The 17478-nt window shown below is 51.2% G+C and overlaps 1 protein-coding gene across 2 annotated transcripts in view; it reads left to right on the top strand.

Moving 5' to 3' along the window:
• The first annotated feature begins 4975 nt into the window (after positions 1-4975).
• XYLB (xylulokinase) overlaps positions 4976-17478 on the top strand; it is a 38047-nt gene continuing 25544 nt past the window's right edge. For both annotated transcript variants that reach the window (XM_053930210.2, XM_053930211.2), the window contains exons 1-8: positions 4976-5101; positions 6370-6452; positions 10300-10369; positions 12024-12104; positions 14138-14224; positions 14772-14900; positions 15685-15750; positions 17011-17083. In XM_053930210.2, coding sequence (XP_053786185.1) covers positions 5045-5101; positions 6370-6452; positions 10300-10369; positions 12024-12104; positions 14138-14224; positions 14772-14900; positions 15685-15750; positions 17011-17083 — 646 coding nt within the window. In that variant the 5' untranslated portion in view covers positions 4976-5044. The remainder of the gene's footprint in view (positions 5102-6369; positions 6453-10299; positions 10370-12023; positions 12105-14137; positions 14225-14771; positions 14901-15684; positions 15751-17010; positions 17084-17478) is intronic.

A 17478-nucleotide genomic window follows, 5' to 3' on the forward strand; every position in this document is an offset into this window, starting at 1 on the left:
CTTATGGAGACCCTGGTCACTGGACTCGGGCCCACGCTCCTCCAGTATGATCTCATCTTAACTCCAGTGCATCTGCAAAGAGCTAATTTCCACGTGAGTTCACATTCCCAGGTACTGGGCGTTAGAATTCAAACACATACTTCCGGGGGACGCGATTCTACTCACTACCTGCGGTTGCTTTATTTTCAGTCTTTAATAAAAGCACTTAAGCATATGCACTTACCTCTGAGTAGACCCCACAGATTGCAATAGGGGTGTTTTCATTCTCCTGCTTCCTAAATAGTGTATTGTACTTTGACTTCCTCTTTGACCCCTAATTATGTAAGAGAGTGATTTAAAAGTCCTAAGCACCTTGAGATCCCTGCCCCCTGTTACTGCTGCTTTGTTTGCTGAGGTTTTTTTCCTTTATTCTTCTAGACCAGAAGTTAAAAGTTGAACAATACAGACTTAATTAAAGTGCAGAAGTCACCTCCTAGCCACCCATTTCTAAACCCCACTCCCACAGATAGTTGCTAACAACTTGGAGTATGACTTTCTAGAACTTTCTTTTGTGTACACAGTGGAACTGGGTTTAATGATCTGCCTCAAATGTTCATGTAGTGGGAGCAAGACAGGTGCCAAGGGATGAATGCTGTCAAATAAAAAAAAAAAAAAAAGGAAGATAGCTACACCAACATTTAATTTTCCTAAAATCAAATTTGCTTCCGAGGTGAGTACAAGCATGCAGCGGAAAAGGTCACTCTTGGTAAAAATATGCACTTTTCTCCACAGAGCTCTTTGGAATCTGTTTTGCTTAAACATCAAAATCCACCAAACTTTCCTTCAGGTATAAACACAAAATCAACTTTACAAAGTCTTAACCTCCGCTGCATGAGTTATTTACTCATTTACTTAACAGGACCCACGCTCAACCTCAAAGCTGGACAAACAGACCCATGTGACGGAGGCCCGGGGGCTGCGGTTCCAGAGATTTATTTTCACTTGCAACAGCTTCACACGGACCTGACGAAGAATTTGTCTCACCTTTGAGATGGACCAGACAGGAGAATTATTTAATTTCTAACACATCCCGAGGTGAAACCTCTTCTAAAACTTCAGACAGATAGGTATAACAAATTAATAAACCTGAATGGTAATTGATTTGTCTACATCATTTCCTAATTTCTGATTATTATTATTTTTTATAAAGAGAGGGAGAGAAACATCAATGTGTGGTTGCCTCTTACATGGCCACCACTGGGGACCTGGCCCACAGCCCAGGCATGTGCCCTGACTGGGAATTGAACCGGTGACCCTTTGGTTCACAGCCCACATTCAATCCACTGAGCTACATAAGCCAGGGATAATTTCTGATTATTTTTGATTCAGTGACTTTTATCTTTATCTTAAAAGACAAAAGTGAGCCCTGGCTGGTGTGGCTCAGTGGATTGAGTGCCGGCTTGTGAACCGAAGGGTTGCTGGTTCAGTTCCCAGTCAGGGCACATGCCTGGGCGCAGGCCAGGTCCCCATTTGGGGGTGTGTGAGAAGCAACTGATCAATATATCTCTTGCACATCAATGGTTCTCTCCCTCTCTTTCTCCCTTTCTTCTCCTCCCTCAAAAAATAAATTAAAAACTATTAAAAAAAAAAAAGACAAAAGTGAAAGGGATAGGAGTTAAAGCTACCGACAGACTCCTAACGTTTTCCTCTTAGAACCTCTCATTTAGAAAACTAGAGACGCCTGAAGGGTACCCACGTGTCACGCACAGGGCCCCTGCTCAGTGAAATGTGGGGATGACACGCCATGGAATACTAGGTTGGGGTTTCCAAATGCTTTTACTTCGTGGCACCCTTAGAAACTCAACAAGTTTTCCACAGTACTCCCAGGGCCCCCCCCACCAATGGCTATCAGTTCTGTTCATTAAATAGTTAGGTCCAAAGAGCTTAATATATATTTATGTCCGAACAACTTGGTAGCTGTTTGCATAAAATAGTACACATAAATGGGAGGAGAAAATACTTCATTGCTTTCTTAATCAGAATCACTTCCCAAGGTGACGTGTGTAGCCCTTGGGCAGAGTGCGCCTCCTCCAACGCTGGGATCAGACGGGACACTTGCCATCCTTCTTTTTCCCCTCAATTTCTCTGTAGTACCTGCTTCTTGCCGCCACTGCTGCAGACACAGCTTGGCAGAGACAGGAGGCTGCAGCATGGAAAGGAGCGTAGCACAATCAAATGTCGGCCTGTGAGCTATCCTGAGTGAGCGGTTCATGTGGCGCCTGACAGGTGTTGGGTATCACTGTGTTTTCTTAGGAAAGTAAAAATATCCCGCAGGAATCCCGTGGGGTCCCTGCAGCTTCTCGGGCATACAGTTTGGGAACCACAGAATTAGATATACACATAATGATGCAAACAAACCGTGAAAACAGTGCTAAATAAAAAAGCACTTAAAAACTATGACCTATGGAGATTAGCCAAAGAATATATACGTGTGTATGCATAGCCCATGGACACAGGCAACAATGCCGTGAAGATGGGGGATGGGGGGCTGGAGGAAGGCAAAGGGGGGGGGGGTGGAGGGGATGGGACCTTTGTAATAGTGTCAATAATAAAAATAAATACAATAATAAAATAAACTATGGCTGATGGGGTGCCACTGAGTCTGCTCTTGCAGGGTTTCAATGACCTGCCTCCTCACTGCTAAACTGGGGACAGGTTTCCATGCAGCATTTGACCCTGTTGAGAGTCGCCTCCCAGGAAGGTTCTTCCTTTGGCTTCCACCACACCCCTCTCTCGTGGTCTCTTTTGGCTTGTCCTTTGCAGTTCCCTCTGGGGGTCTCTGGCTGTCCCACGCTCAGTCCTTCCTGCACATTCTAGGCCACTTCCATTGGGAGCTGCCGATAATTCCCAAGCCACTAACATCAGCCCAGACCTCTCTCCTGAGCTGGAGGCCACATATCCAATTGCTTGCTCAACTTCTCCACGCAGACATCCACAAGCACCACAAACCCGCCATGTCCTGATTTATCACAGTCTTCCCCGAGCCTGCTTCTCTGCCCATGTGTCCCAACTCAAAGAACAGAGCTGCCCCCATCTGGCAGGGGCCTGTAGTAGATTGCACTGGTGGCCCTAGTTCTTCACTCTTGTCTGCATTACACTCGCTGCAGCCTCACTCCAACCACCTGACTTTGTTCTGGCCATGAGACTGACCCGAGGCAGAGAGGTGGAAGTACAGATGCCTTTTCCAAGCCTAGACCTTCAGAGGCCTCACAGGTTGGCCCGGGCCCTCTTATGCTCTGCTGCTTTAGGAGAGGGGCATGCTGGGACTATTCTGTTGGTCCCAGGAAGAGAAAGATGAGAGACACGTGGAGCAGAACCACTCCAACTAGTCCTAGCCAAGACCAGCTCACCCTGCTGACCTGCTGACACGTGAGGGGCAATAAAGATGATTGTTTAGCCACCAGTGTTGGGGGTGTGTTGTTATGCATCAACAGTTAACCCAGCAGGTCACCTAGACCAGAAAACTGGACACGACCTTTGACTTCCCCTTTGCTCAGTCCACAAAGTCCCCAGAGCTTCCTAAATCTGAGTCCATCTCTCTCTCTCTGCGTCCTTAGCACCTCTGCCCTAGGTCAGCCCCCTGCCCCAACATTCAAACTGATTTTCCCTTCCTCCCCTTTACCCGGTTCTCCACATGGCATCTGCAGCACCCTTCCTAATATGCCACTGGGATCACGTGACTCCTTTTCTGTGGGTGGGCTTTGCCTACTTAGGGCCTGGGTAAGGGAAGAAGCCTTGGGGAGACTGTCCACATAAGAAATGTCCAAACCAAGGGTTCCCCAATATCCCTCTACTACTGGGTGCCACTTTTCAGGACATCAACAAGGAAGACAACATAATCTGGAATTACGATGTCTGTCATCGCTTCTTGCTAATGGATCAGATCGTGGATCTGCAGTACCCTTATGTAAGCCAATGGGCTTTCCGACCTCCAGGCTACTCTGTGGCCCCAGTGAGAGGACCGTTATCTCAAGAGAAAGGATGAGTCACCAGGATGGCAGAAGTGCCACAGCCCAAGGGAAAGGTACCCCAAGCAAGACAAGGCCGCCTTGTGTGGGAGCTTGAGAAGAAGAAGCCAGAGGCCTTGACCTTCCTGAGGTATTTGTATATTGCCACAGGCCTTCTCACAAGGCTGCCCAGCAAATTATCTTGTTTAGTGGTTAAATGTGGATTCTGGAGTCAAACTTAGTGGCAATGGGCCCAGCTCTTGCCGATGATCCTGGGGCCTGGGGCTAAGAGGAGGGTCTGGGCTCCAGGTTGTTGAGACAGAGAGAGAGGGAAAGAGAGAATGAGACCACTGCACCACGGCTGGGAAGCTCCTGGGAGGGGTGTGTCACCTGACTTCTGGAAGAAGTCAGTCCTAGAGGAGGTGGCCAGGTGGAATGAGGGGAAGGGAGGGTGTCCCCAGCTCCAGGAAGATAGGGAGGGGGTCTAATCTTGGTTCTCATTCCTCCTTCGGCAGGAACAAATGAGCCCCTCTGTGGGGGCATCCAGAGTTCTGGTTTTAATTACAGAGGTGGGATGTGGCACATGGGCCACTCAGACTGGCTGGGTCAGGACGGGGCCTGCTGGAGCCCAGTGCTTCCAGCCCCAGGGCACATTGCCCTGTGACCCCTGAATTACCGCCATGAGTGGACAGCTGTTCCAGTACCCAAGACACGGCCATAGAGGCCTCCAGGCCCAGGCCCATCGGAGAGATGGCAGGGACAAGCCTGCTTCAAGTTGGATGGGGAGGAGGGATGGGGTGCGGGGGTGGGACGGAGCTGGCTGCGCAACCAGCGCTGGTCTCTGGCGCAGGTTCCAAGTCCCCAGTCCCGGTCGGATGCGCGTCCGCGCCCCGGTCGCCCGGCAGGCGGAGCCAGAGCACAAGCGTGCCAGTGGCTGGGGTCCGGGAGTCCGTCGGGGCGGGGCGAGGGGCGGGCGCCGGCGTCTCGGGGCGTTAAAGCGCAGCGGCAGTCACGCCGCGGAAAGGACGGGCTACCGCGCCTCCGGGCCTTCCGCGGCCATGGCCAGGCGCTCCGCTGCCCGCTGCTGCCTGGGCTGGGACTTCAGCACGCAGCAGGTACTGTCGCAGGCCCCGGGCTCGGGCGGGGCCGCCTCCTCTGCGTCGCGGGACAAGCTGGTGGGGACCCCGGTGTGGGAACACCTGGGCCAAGCCGCGGGCAGACCTTCTAGAACTTCTAGGGGACCCCGGGCCCCTGTCCTACGACACCTTGTCATGCCTCCCTCTCAGCGCCCCAGCCTGTACCCCGGCCCCACGGGAAACGGCGTCCTCCTCCCCCTTCCTCCTCCCACCCCCGCGGCGGGATCCTGGAGGTACTTGGCGGGGACGTGCCCAGAAGGGCGTGGGGACCCAGCGAGCTCACGCGCCGTCATAGCCACCGAGTGACAGGACCCCGAAGGAACTCAGCCACTGTAACTACTGCAAGAAGGGGGAATTGATCAACGGGTAGATGAACACACAGGCAAAACCAGTGACCTGGAACCTTATCACCGCTTGAAACTTTTTAAGTGAAATGGGCACAATATACACATGAACTTTGTTCCTCCCTTGTTTGGCGTCAGCGTGCCCAACACTGCTGGCCAGAGGACGTGCTGTGCTGCCCCAGGGACCCCGCAAGCCGGAGAGCGGTCAAAAGTGGCTTTCATACCTGGGCGTGGGTGCCAAGGCGCTCCTCCTTAACCTGGGAAGTCAGTACAATTGTAATCGAACCCCTCTTCTCAGACGGACCAGGCCAGGGCAGTCCGTGACCAGGAAGTCCTGTGGGACCCTGGACAAGTCAGATTGCCTTGCAAGACCTCAGTTTCCCCATCTGTCTAGGAAAGGAATTGTACCCTTGGGTTTGGAGGTTTACTGCATTGGGACGCTGTATGTTTCTGGACCATGACCATGGCCTACGGGAACAGCCCAGAGGCCTTGGCCTGGTCGCTCAGATGCCTGCAGACAAGGTCCCCTAGAGACATCTCCAAACCTTAGCCTGCCATTCCTTCCCTCTAGGGCTTTTTCCAGGCCTCCAGGCCAGGTGCAGGGACCAGCTTATCTATGACCATCTATCTCTAGAGAGTTTTGGCTTTGGCTGTTTGATAGGCAGAGATTCTTTGAGCTACCTGGGTGTTTCAACTAGATCTCAGCATCTTCATTATACTCAGTCTTTGGGTATGTCTCCAGGTGAGGCCCATTGTTAGGATGATGCACCCCAGCCTTCCAGCGGGTCTCCAGGTTGAACCACTCACTTCTAGGGTGCTGGGCCCCACCTGATGGTGTTTATCCCTGGGCCATTGTGGAAGCTGAGGAAAATGCCATACACCGTGTTTCCGAATGTCTTCCAGGTGAAAGTTGTGGCTGTCGATGCAGAGCTGAACGTGTTCTATGAGGACAGTGTGAATTTTGACAGGGACTTGCCAGAATTTGGGTACGTACTTAGTGCACGCGTTTCTGTGTGGAGGGAGGGGTTGGTGTGCGGGGTCTTCACTCAGCCTTCTGCATGCCTAAACACACTCTTCTGGCCTCGTCAAGCTGCCAGAAGGAGTGGTGGTGGTCTTGGTAGAACGCTCAGCGCTTTGTTTTACCTGCCTGGGGTGCTGTCTCCTCCACTCCTTCCCAGTTGCATCCATTCATGCGTTCATTCAGCATGTATGCAGTAGGCGCCGGGTGGGACTTTGCATCAGGTACTGTGTTCGGTGCTGAGAATTTTCTCTAAAGGGAATCCTAATTATGTACTTTTTTATCTGACTTTTCAAATTCAATATAATCATTCTGAGATTCATCCATGTTGTTAGATGTATCAGTGGTTTGTTCTTTTTATGGCTCAGTAGTATCCATTGTATGAATGGATCACAGTTAGTTCATCCACTCACCTGATGAGAGAGACATTTGGGTTGTTTCCAGATTTTTAGTATTATAAATAGAGAGGCTGTGAAATTCACATACACGTCTTTGTGGTGACATAAGCTTTCATTTCTCTTGGAAATGAAATACCCAGAAATGGCTAAGTTGTATGGTAGGAATACGTTTAACTTTGTAAGAAGTTGCCAGTTCTCTTCCAAAGTGGTTATTTTAATAAAAATGTTTTGTGAATGGGCATGGCATGTACTTGGTACATAATTCAAAAGAAGCAAAAGGCATACAGTGAAAAGTCTTTAATTTCTATGTGATTTCATCTCTTCCCTCCTGCCCTCCTCAACTGCTTTAGTTTTTTTGTGTATCCTTCCGGTGTTTCCTATTGAAATATGAGCAGGTAAGAATATTCTTATTTCTCCCTTTCTTACACACACCGGACAGACCATTCTGCACTTCTCAATCACTTGGCTATGTCTCCATGTCAGTGCATAGAACTTCTGTGTTCTTGTTAGAGATGCGTCATATTTCACTGGGTGGATGTAGCATCTCCTATTTAAGGGTATTGGGTGGTTTGCAATGAAGAAATGATGTTGTGAATTACCTCCATATGCTGTCACAGGCAGTGCCAGTTTATCTGTGAGATAAAATTTGGGGAATAGCACTGCTGGATCAAAGAGCAGATAGATTTACACTTTTGGAAGCTGTAGCCAAATTGCGTCCCATGGAGATTGTATCGATTTACACCCCACCAGCAGTACATGAGAGTGTCTGTTTCCCACAGCACTGCTAATTCAGGGTGGTCATAAAAGAGGTTTTGGTTCTCTGCCAATCAGAGAGGTGAAAAATGATATCTCTTGTAGATTTACCTTGTGTTTCTCTAATCGTGAATGAAGCTGAGTACATTGAAGGGCTACTTGAATTTATTTTTCCGTGAAGTTATTTTTCATGTTCCTGGCCCATATTTCTGTTGGATTGGTTATCTATTTCTTATTGATTTCTAGGAGCTCTTCATACCTTAGAGGAATTGTCTCTGTTGTTACGTGAATTGCAAATAGGTTTCTCAGATTGTTGTTTCTTTTGACTTGTGTACGGGTTGTTGCTATTGTTGCCATTCATGGGTTTTTGTTTTCTGTGCCATTGAATTTGTCTGTTTTTCTATTTCTTCTAGATTCTGATTCATACTTTAAAAAAACCTTCCTTACTTAAGATTTTGAAGGAATTCACTTAGGTTTGCATCTAGTTTTTATAAGATTTCTTTCAGTTTTCTTTTTTAAAGATTTATTTATTTATTTATTTATTTATTTATTTTTAGAGGGGAAGGGAAGGAAAGAGGCTGAGAAATATCAATGTGTGGTTGCCTCTCGTGCGCCCCCCACTGGGGACCTGGCCCAAAACCCAGGCGCGTGTTCTGACTGGGAATCTACCCAGCAACTCTTTGGTTCGCCCCCCAGCACCCAGTCCCTTGAACCGCACCAGCCAGGGAAGATTTCGGTTTTATTATATAAAAATATTTGGAGTTTATTTAGGTACATGGCAGGACATTTATATACACATTTAATTTTTTCCAAATGACCAGTTGTTTTAACAGAATTTTGTAAAGATTTTACTTATTTTACTTTTTTTTAGAGAGAGGGGAAGGGAGGGAGAAAGAGAGGGAGAGAAACAGCAATGTGCAAGAGATACATCAATTGGCTGCTTCTCGCACGCCCCCAACTGGGGACCTGGCCCGCAATGCAGGCAGGAGCCCTGACGGGGAATCAAACCATCCACCTTTCGGTTCACAGACTGGTGCTCAACCCATCCAGCTGCACCAGCCAGGGCTTAACAGAATTTTTTTAGAAATCCACCTTTACCTCACCGGTTTGAGACACCAGTTTCATCATATGCTAAATTTCTGTGTATGTTTAGGTCTATTTCTGGGCATTTTCTTTTACTTCATTGGTTGGTGCATCTGCTCATGAGCCAGTAACACATCATTTGAATTATTCCAGCTTTGTAATAGGATTTAGTATCTGGAATTGTTGGTCCCCTCTGATTGCCCTTTTCTTTTCCAGTTTCCATGACTACTTTTTCTTGTTCTTTGTCACTCTGTATTTTAGAATTAGCATTTAATGTTCCAGAATGCAAAATCGTTAATATTTTTGAGATAATACTACATTTATAAATTACAGGGAGGGAATTGACGAGAGATCCAGTCTTTCTGTCCAGGCACTTGCTATGTTCTTCTGTTGGTTCAAATATTCTTTTGACCGCTTCATGTGTACCTTAATATGTTTCCTATATGGGTCACGTTGGAGCATACTGCAAATACGACATCATTCTGCATGCTTCCCTGTATCGCTGCCCTTTGCAATGTGGCTCCGCAGCTCCTTCCATCAGGAGAGGGAGTCTTTCCCGGCCTGTTGATTTTCATTGGTAGAACATGGGCGAAGTAACACTGTGTCAATTCTAACCCTAACCCTTAAGAGGCTTGGATTACAAACCATGGAAGATTCCTTGGAACCCTCTCCCTCCCCTTCTCGCCCCTGTAAGACCCTCAGGCAAAACGATAAAATAGTTAGAAATAAGATAATAAGAAATAAGCCACTACATTTTCAAGTGGCTTGTAACGAGGCAAAAACTACCTGACTCTCATTCTTGGACTCCTGCACTGCCACCCTGTGGTCTGGCTAGCTCAGGATAGCTTAGGACCAGCTCAGGCTAGCCTGCTGGAGAATGAGAGACACGTGTCCTGGTTGCCCCACATCCCCAGCTAAGAGAGGCAGAGTTCAGCCCCCACAGGCAGAGCCCTCTAGCTACACTTAGCTGGTCACAGATGTGGGAGTGAGCCCAGCTGCGCCCAGCCCAGTGACTGACCAACAGAATTGTGAGCTAAGTAGTTCCAAGCCACTATGTTTTGAAGGCTTATAATGAGGCAAAAGCTACCCAGTGCGCATAGTTATTTTAAATCTTATTTCTAACTATTTTATCAGTTTGCACGAGGGTCTTATAGGGGTGAGGAGTGGAGGGAGAGGGTTCCAAGGACTCGGTCTGATAGCCAAGAGCTTTCTTCACAGGGGCAGCACCTCCTGTAGCCACACCTGTACCTCTGCCTCTCCAAACGCAATGGATTCGGGAGGCGTCTTATCCGGCCCCGTGCTCCTCCCGGTTCCTTCTTGGCCATTGCACCAAGTGACACCATGCCTGCCTCCCAAGGCTTGTTTTGCCAGTGCTTTCTGGGAGTTGCCACTCTGGGCCACTCTGGGCGATTTCTGTGCCCCCTCGTTTCATCTTACTCAGCATTCGTGCCTGTTCCGTCTCGGGCTCCCTCTTGAGGCTGGGGGAGGGGGTGCTTCTGCTTCCACCGGAGGTATCCAGGATCTGCCACCACTGGGCCGCTGCCCAAGCTCTGTCCCATGGTCTCTCTGTTCTCCTTGTAGGACTCAGGGTGGAGTTCATGTTCACAAGGATGGCCTGACAGTGACTTCTCCAGTCCTGATGTGGGTCCAGGTAAGCACAGGAGTTCCTGTCCCTTTCCCGTCCACAGCCTGTCTTACCTGCACACCTGGCTCAGAGGAGCATCTGTTGAGACCAAGTCCTCATGGGGAAGTGGACTCTGTGTAGTTTCTAGGGCCAGGCTCTGGTGAGAGAACTCGCAAAGGGCTTCCGCGTTCTGGAGCCATGGCGGCTGGGAAGTCCAGCCAGTCTCCATCTTTAAAATACCCCAGAGCAGACCTTCCCCAAACACTCTGCAGTCACCCTTGAACCCCGAGATCCAAACACAGGCGTGGGTTCTTAGTGCTCAGTCCCCAGGCCCTACGAATGGTGGCTCATGACCTGCCCCACCAGGTTCAGAAGGATCCCAAGCAGGCCTGCCCACGCAAGACCAATGAGAAAGGAAGACCTCTGTTGCTAGATCCAGGTGACCCCTGGGGCCATGGGACCAGGGGTGTGGACTCCACAGACAGGCGTGATGGGGCTGGGGACTACTCGATATGCTACCAGGCGCCCAAGGCCCTGACACTAGAGGCCAGCCAAAGGCAGAACCCAGTGTGTCTGCCAGAAGCTTTCCCAGCCCTCCATTACCTGTGTGACCGACCTCCTGTAGTCAATGCTTTCTGTTAAGAAATCATTGGTGTGATTTCTCTTTTATCTGCCTGACCCTGACTCATCCTGGAGGATGGGGTAAAGGATGAACTTCCACCAGGCAGGCTGGCTGGAATGTACTTCAGAGGGCTGAGCCAGACCGAGGGGCAGTGGTGGGGAGCATGGGGGCGACAAGCAACAGTCGGTGTCTAGAGGTCCCAGTGATGACGCCGAGGCCTTAGCTTGGGGAGGTGAGCAGTGGGTAGGGAGCCAGGCCTGGGGAAGGGGCTAGGGTGGTTCCTGTAATAATTCTGAGCAGGCCTCAGGACTGGGCCTGTTTTGGCTTTGCCTGTCCCTGCCCCAGCTGTTCCACGCTCCCTGCATGTGGTTTGGCAAGCAGGGTTAGAGTTGACAGCCCCAGCCAGGACTATGAAAGGCATCCCCCTACACAGGGGGTCAGCCAAAAACTCAGGTGGCCTCTCTACCCACAAGGAAAAGCCAGCCTGGGGACTGTAATTCCTGCTGTGAAATCTTAGGGGAAGCATCGAGCTCTCCTGGGTCCTGCCCTCCTTACCCCACAATGGGGCCTTGCTAGAGAGAAGCTTCCTACTGGATGGCAGATGGTGGGGGTGGTGAGACAAATGGCCACCAGCTGTCCCTGCTGTCTTTCCGACCTTGCTCTCCTGGACATGGGGAATGCGGGCCTGGGTCTCCTTGCTGGTGGGAGTCCTCTGCTTTGCTCTTCTCCATTGCAGTGAGGTGTGATCACTAAAGGGGTGGGTTGAAAACGCAAATAAAAGAAACCAAAATTTGAGCTGCTTTGTTTTCTCTTTTCCTGAGTGCCTAAGGAGTCACAAAGTGGAGAAGCAGAATTTAAGGATTAGTGGTTTGCGCTTTCATACATTTAAAATGCTTTCAGTATAGTTCACCTTTTTGTTTGACTGATGCCTCCGTGTTTAATTAATGTATCAGTTCCTCTGTCGTCACCCCCGCTGTAGTGACAGGCACTTCCATTTTGGTGTGCGGCTGCCTGGTTTCGGCTCATTGCAGTCACGGTGGATTCTGTTTTCCTGCTCAGGCTTTGGATAGCATCTTGGAGAAGATGAAGATTTCGGGCTTCAACTTCTCGGGAGTCCTCGCCTTGTCCGGGGCAGGCCAGGTTTGTCTGCAGCGGGCCGCGGGGACCGAGCGAGGGCAGCTGTCCTGGGCAGTGGAACCAGTGCCAGGGGGCTGGCGCCCCGAGAGGAAAGGCGCTCAGTCTTGAGACCCACTGCATACGTTTTGTTGTTAGTAGAAGTCCCCATCAGCTGTTTTGCCTTGGAGGGTGCACGGCTAGGCTCCTTGCAGAAGGGTCTGAGACAGTTCTTGCGATTCAGCACAACGTAGGGCAGTGGGTGAGGAGGGACCGGATGGAAGGAGTGTTTTACGTGAATTCGTTCTGATGGGGGCCCTGAAAGTGCTTGTCTGTTTCCCGGAAGTAGAGCAGAGTCAGAAGCTACACTAATAGTGATGGCAGTCTTGTTAGTAGCGACGTCAGTAATAATGACAATGAACCTTGAGCACGCGGTGTGTGCCGGGCCTTTGGTACGAATTAGCTGAGTCCTCATGCCATTTCCATGGGTGGTGAGCATGGGGTTCTGGGCACGCTGCTGGGTTTGGTCCCCAGCTCTGCCATTCCCAGCAGTGACCTGGGTGACGTCAGCCCAGCTCTGGTGCCTCCTTACCCTCATCTGTCACAGGCTCAATGTCAGTGTTAAATACGTGAAATGTAACAGTGCCTGGTACGTACAATCCTGACGTTTTAGCTACTGTTTTTATTATCATTGCCATTTACACGGGGACACTATGGCACAGAGAGGTGATGTCACTTGTCCAAGGTCACACGGCTGCTAGGAAGGGGAATCAGGATCCAATCCAGTTTCATCCTCGGAATCACTTTGCCCCATGCTGGGTTAGCCCTTGTTAGACGCAGCTTAGTAATGTTTCTGAGGGTGCCTCTCCTTCCCCTGACCTAACAGGAATTGGTTGCTTCTGTCCTCGCTAAAATAAACAGATTCCCTAGATGATCTTGCCTGCCTCTCACCCGAACCCAGGCCTAGACACCCTCTCCTTCCCAGCATCCTCTTCACCTCTGTGGCCAGGTGTCCTACGAAGACCCAGGCTGAGCACCCATCTACCGCAGACCTCCTCTTCCTCGGGTTCCCTTTCTCAGGGAACCTGGGGCCACGTCCAAGGGTCCCCACGTGGGTTTGTACATGAATCTTGAATCCACCACCTCTTCTCCAACTCTGCTTCTGTTGCCCAGGCCCAGTGCCATCATTTTCCCCGGGGCCTCTGCTTCAGCCTCCCCGCCTCCAGCCTGCCCCCTCCAAGGTTCCCACAGGCCCATTCATACCTTCGACCCTGGACACATCCTGCTAATCTAGAGTCCCCACCACCTCCAGGATAAACCCCAGCCTTCTAAGCCTGGACATCAAGGCCCTGGTGCTGCCACCTTGCCCTCCAGCCCCGTCACCCCCTCCTGCACCAGCTTCAGGCCCACTGCTTAGAAAGCCACCCTTCCCTACACCTGCCAGGTTCTCTCTCACCTGTGGTCACACTCTGCCTGGCGTACACACACACTCAACTCCGGATCCTCTCCTAATAATTACATCTGCTTCTACCCATCTGTACCCGCAGCTGGTTAGATGCCCCTCCTCTCTGTCCTCAGCCCTGTCACTGCACCTCCTGGGTTTTGTAATTATACATTGGTGTCTTTTTCCCTGACTCAATGCCAAAGTCCTGCAGAATAGGAACAATACTCCCTTGTTCATTTCTCCTATGCCTGACTCAGTAAATGTTTGTTGAATGAATGAATGAATGAATGGGTGACTGAGTGACTGAGTGAATTTCAGGAAATATTATGAGCAATATATTAAATACAATTTTACAAAGATACCAAAATCTAGACTGATCCGTCTTTCTTGGAGCCTGCCTACAAATTGCGAAGTGGACAGGGCAGAGTCCCCCCCACCCCCTATTCTGTGGACATGAAAAGCAAGGCTCGTGAAGAGGGGAAGCTCTGGGGCTAAGAAGGGCAGGGGAGGCCGGAGCCCAGCTCTTCGGTGTGTGGTCTGGGGTCTTTCTGTGTCTCCAGAAGGCTGTGACGCCAGTGTGTGGCCAATGAACATGTGCTTGGGTTTCCCCGGACAGCAACATGGAAGTATATACTGGAAAGCTGGGGCCAGTCGGGTGCTGACGAGCCTGTCACCAGCCCTCCCGTTGTGCGAGCAGCTGCAGGTAACTGGCCAGGATGGGGAAGGCAGAGAAGCTGCTGCAGCGGGGAAGAAAGGCCCTGAAACTTGGGGCTTTTAGTGCGTTGCCAGGGCACAGGAGGCCAGCTCGGGTGGTGGTCCTGTGAGCACGGTTGGTCCTCTCCCCCTGTGGTGGGCACACCTGGTGTCCGGACAAAGGGTTAGGTGCTAATGGCCCTCAGTGCCCTGCTTGGCTTTGGCTCAGTCCCCCTTAGGAATCTCCCCTTCGGGCAGGGTGCCTCCTCCTGATGCCAGAAGGGCAGCTCTGGCTTCTCTTCTTTCTGGCCCCAAATGCCCCTGTCAGGCTGCACGAGCCCTTTCCTACCCACCTCTAGCGTCGCCTGCAGCACTCAGGTGTCCTCACCAGGACCTTCAGTGTCGGGCTTGCAGGGAGAGACCCCAGTGGGCCAGACCGAGGTGTGGGCGTGAAGGGCTTGCCCAAGGTCACATCCAGGGAAGAGGTGTCCACACCTGCTGTGATGGGCAGTGTGACCACCAATCCCAGATCAGCAGGCGGAGCCCCTTCTTTGCAGGCCTGCTTCTCCATCAGCGACTCCCCAGTGTGGATGGACTCCAGCACCACCGCCCAATGCCGCCAGCTGGAGGCCGCTGTGGGCGGGGCCCAGGCTCTCAGCTGCCTCACCGGCTCCCGAGCTTATGAGGTGAGTGGGCCCTGTAGGCTGGGACTGCATCTGGTCTTAGGAGGAAGGTCTGGTTGTTGGCTTGGGTGCCTTTTCTCAGGGCGTCTGGGAGGACACAGCTGGCAGCTGGCCCCAGTGTAGGTGTCGCCTCAGAGGAGCCAGGACTAGGTACTCCGGCCCCTGGTTCTGACCCACACCATCCTGCCTCCTTGTGCTGCCCATCAAGCAAGGCAGGCCTCCCCATGTGTGTTCCCAGGTCAGAACCGAGGTGTGAGCATGGCTGTGCCCCTCATGTCAAGCCAAGGTGATGATGGGACACCGGCTCCAGCCTCTCTAACCTGAGGACGAAAGTAGCACTCACATTTTGGGTAGTTTTGAAACAAAGGAATCAGTGCATATAAGACACAGTACAGTTCCTGGCAGAGTGGGAAAAAAAGTCCTTTTTCCTGCTGGCACCAGCCATGGTCCTGCCCAGTGCCACATTGGGTCATGTGACCCTCCCTGGAGTAGAGGCTTCGGGGCACAGGGCCAACCCTACTTGGGCCACCTGAAGGAAGAAGAACGTGGGTGGGGCAGATAACCTGAGTTCCTTGCACAGGTGCCCCTGGTCACAGCGGCTCCGGTGCTATGTGTGAGCCCCCACATGAGGCCTCTTCGCTGCGGGTGGTCAGAGACAGCACCACTTCCGAGGCCTTTTAAAGCCTTCACTGTACAAACTGTTGCCCAGAGCAGGCCGCACTCCCCTTGCTTGATGGAGTTGATCGTGTAGGGTTTGAGTTTTTAAGAACTTGCCATCTTTTTCCAGCGCTTTACGGGAAACCAGATTGCGAAGATTTACCAGCAGAACCCCAAGGCCTACTCACACACGGAGGTTGGTTAGACGTTCCCGCAGGGTGGAAAGTCACCGTCGAATTCCTGTTATAATACTAACCGCTAATAGAAATACAGCTTGTGTGCATTGGTGCAAAAACATTGATTAGCAGACATTAAAAATGACATATTCCATGGGCTTTTTCCTCATTTGGGAACAATGTGCTTGTTTCCAAAGAGGAGGGAAAGAAAGGAATTGTGGGAAAGAGAAGTCAAGGGGTGGAGGTCCGGGTCAGTGTGGGAGCCGCAGGGATGGGTGTCTTCCTGGGACCAGCCGAGTGAGAGATCTGGGTGCCCTTTAGGCTCTGTCCCCTCAGGGTCCTGAGTGGTTAACGTGGCATGGCCACCGGGCTCTTGATTGGCGTGGGGTCAGTGTTTTCTTAGGGAACTTGTAGAGCTGGACTGACATGTCCCCAGCTATGGCCCTTGAACCTGAGGCTGCGTCCCAGGAACCCAGATTTATTTGCTGATCCACTTAATGAAAGCCAGCACTTAGTGCTGCCTGAGAAGGCGCTTGGTGCCCTTGGTAGCAGCGATTTCCCTCCCTGAGTAATTAGACAGTGGTCAGCTCGTGGAAAACCAAGGGGCCTTTTTAATCTTGGGAGTTAATATCCATTTATTATTTAATGATTCAAGACTACTTTGTAGCATTAGCCATGTAGGTTGGGGGAAGGAGTAAAAAAGCCTCTCCAAATTCCATGTGAAACAAAGGAAAAGGTGCCCTGATGGGGACAGGAGGTGTCATCCTTCTCTGCCCCGGTCCAAGGGTCTGTGATTCCTATGTGGAAGCACAGACCCTCGGCTGACACTTGAAATCTGTTCTCAGTTCCTCCAGCTCATGTCTGGGGTCTCTGGCTTCCAAGGGGCCAGCTTTCTCGGGTAGTTGCTCTGAACCCCCAAGAGTATCTCTGTTGGCTCTGAGTCCTGTGGCCACACCTCCCACAGCCCTTGGGACTAACCTAGTCCCAAGACCTCAGAAGTGGAGGACGGAAGTCAGGGCACCAGACTCCCCGGATTCCCGGTGGAAAACCCGCTCCCCTGAGCGTGGCTTTTTCACAGGGCCTGCTGCTCCTCATCTCTGCTGAACTCGACAGTTTCATGATCTGCAGAGTGAGGTGCCACTGCCGTTACTGCTCACAGTTCCCACATTCCTCCCAGTTTAAACCTCTTCTCATGCGTGCACACGTGTGTGTGAGTGACGTATTCAGTTGCTTAGGGTACACGGAAGTGAGTCATATCCCACTGTTTCCTTCTCTTGCAGAGAATTTCCTTGGTCAGTAGTTTTGCTGCTTCCCTGTTCCTTGGGTCCTATTGCCCCATCGACTACAGTGATGGTGAGTCCAGGGCGTGTGCCAGGGCAGTGGGCGTGCGGGCAGTGTGAGCTTCCGCCACCTGGGCAGGTGCCAGTCTTTCAGCTCTGTTATCTGTTGCCAAGGAGGGAGAGTATTAGTTATCTTTTGCTGTGTAACAGATGACCAGAGCTCGCAGCAGCTGAAGATCACAAATGTGTCTTATCCCACAGAGTGTCTGAAGGTCAGGAATCTGGGAGCAGCTTAGCTGCGTGGTTCTGGCTCAGGATCTCTCGGGAGGGGGCCACACAGCTGGCCACCAGGGCTCTGGTCATCTAAAGGCTTGTCTGGGACTGACATCTCCAGGGTCACACACATGATTGTTGGCCAGAGGCCTCAGTTTCTCCCCGTGTGAGTCTCCTGTGGGGCTGTGAATGACA

This window comes from Desmodus rotundus, chromosome 8, assembly GCF_022682495.2.
Source record: "Desmodus rotundus isolate HL8 chromosome 8, HLdesRot8A.1, whole genome shotgun sequence".
Lineage (NCBI taxonomy): Eukaryota > Metazoa > Chordata > Mammalia > Chiroptera > Phyllostomidae > Desmodus > Desmodus rotundus.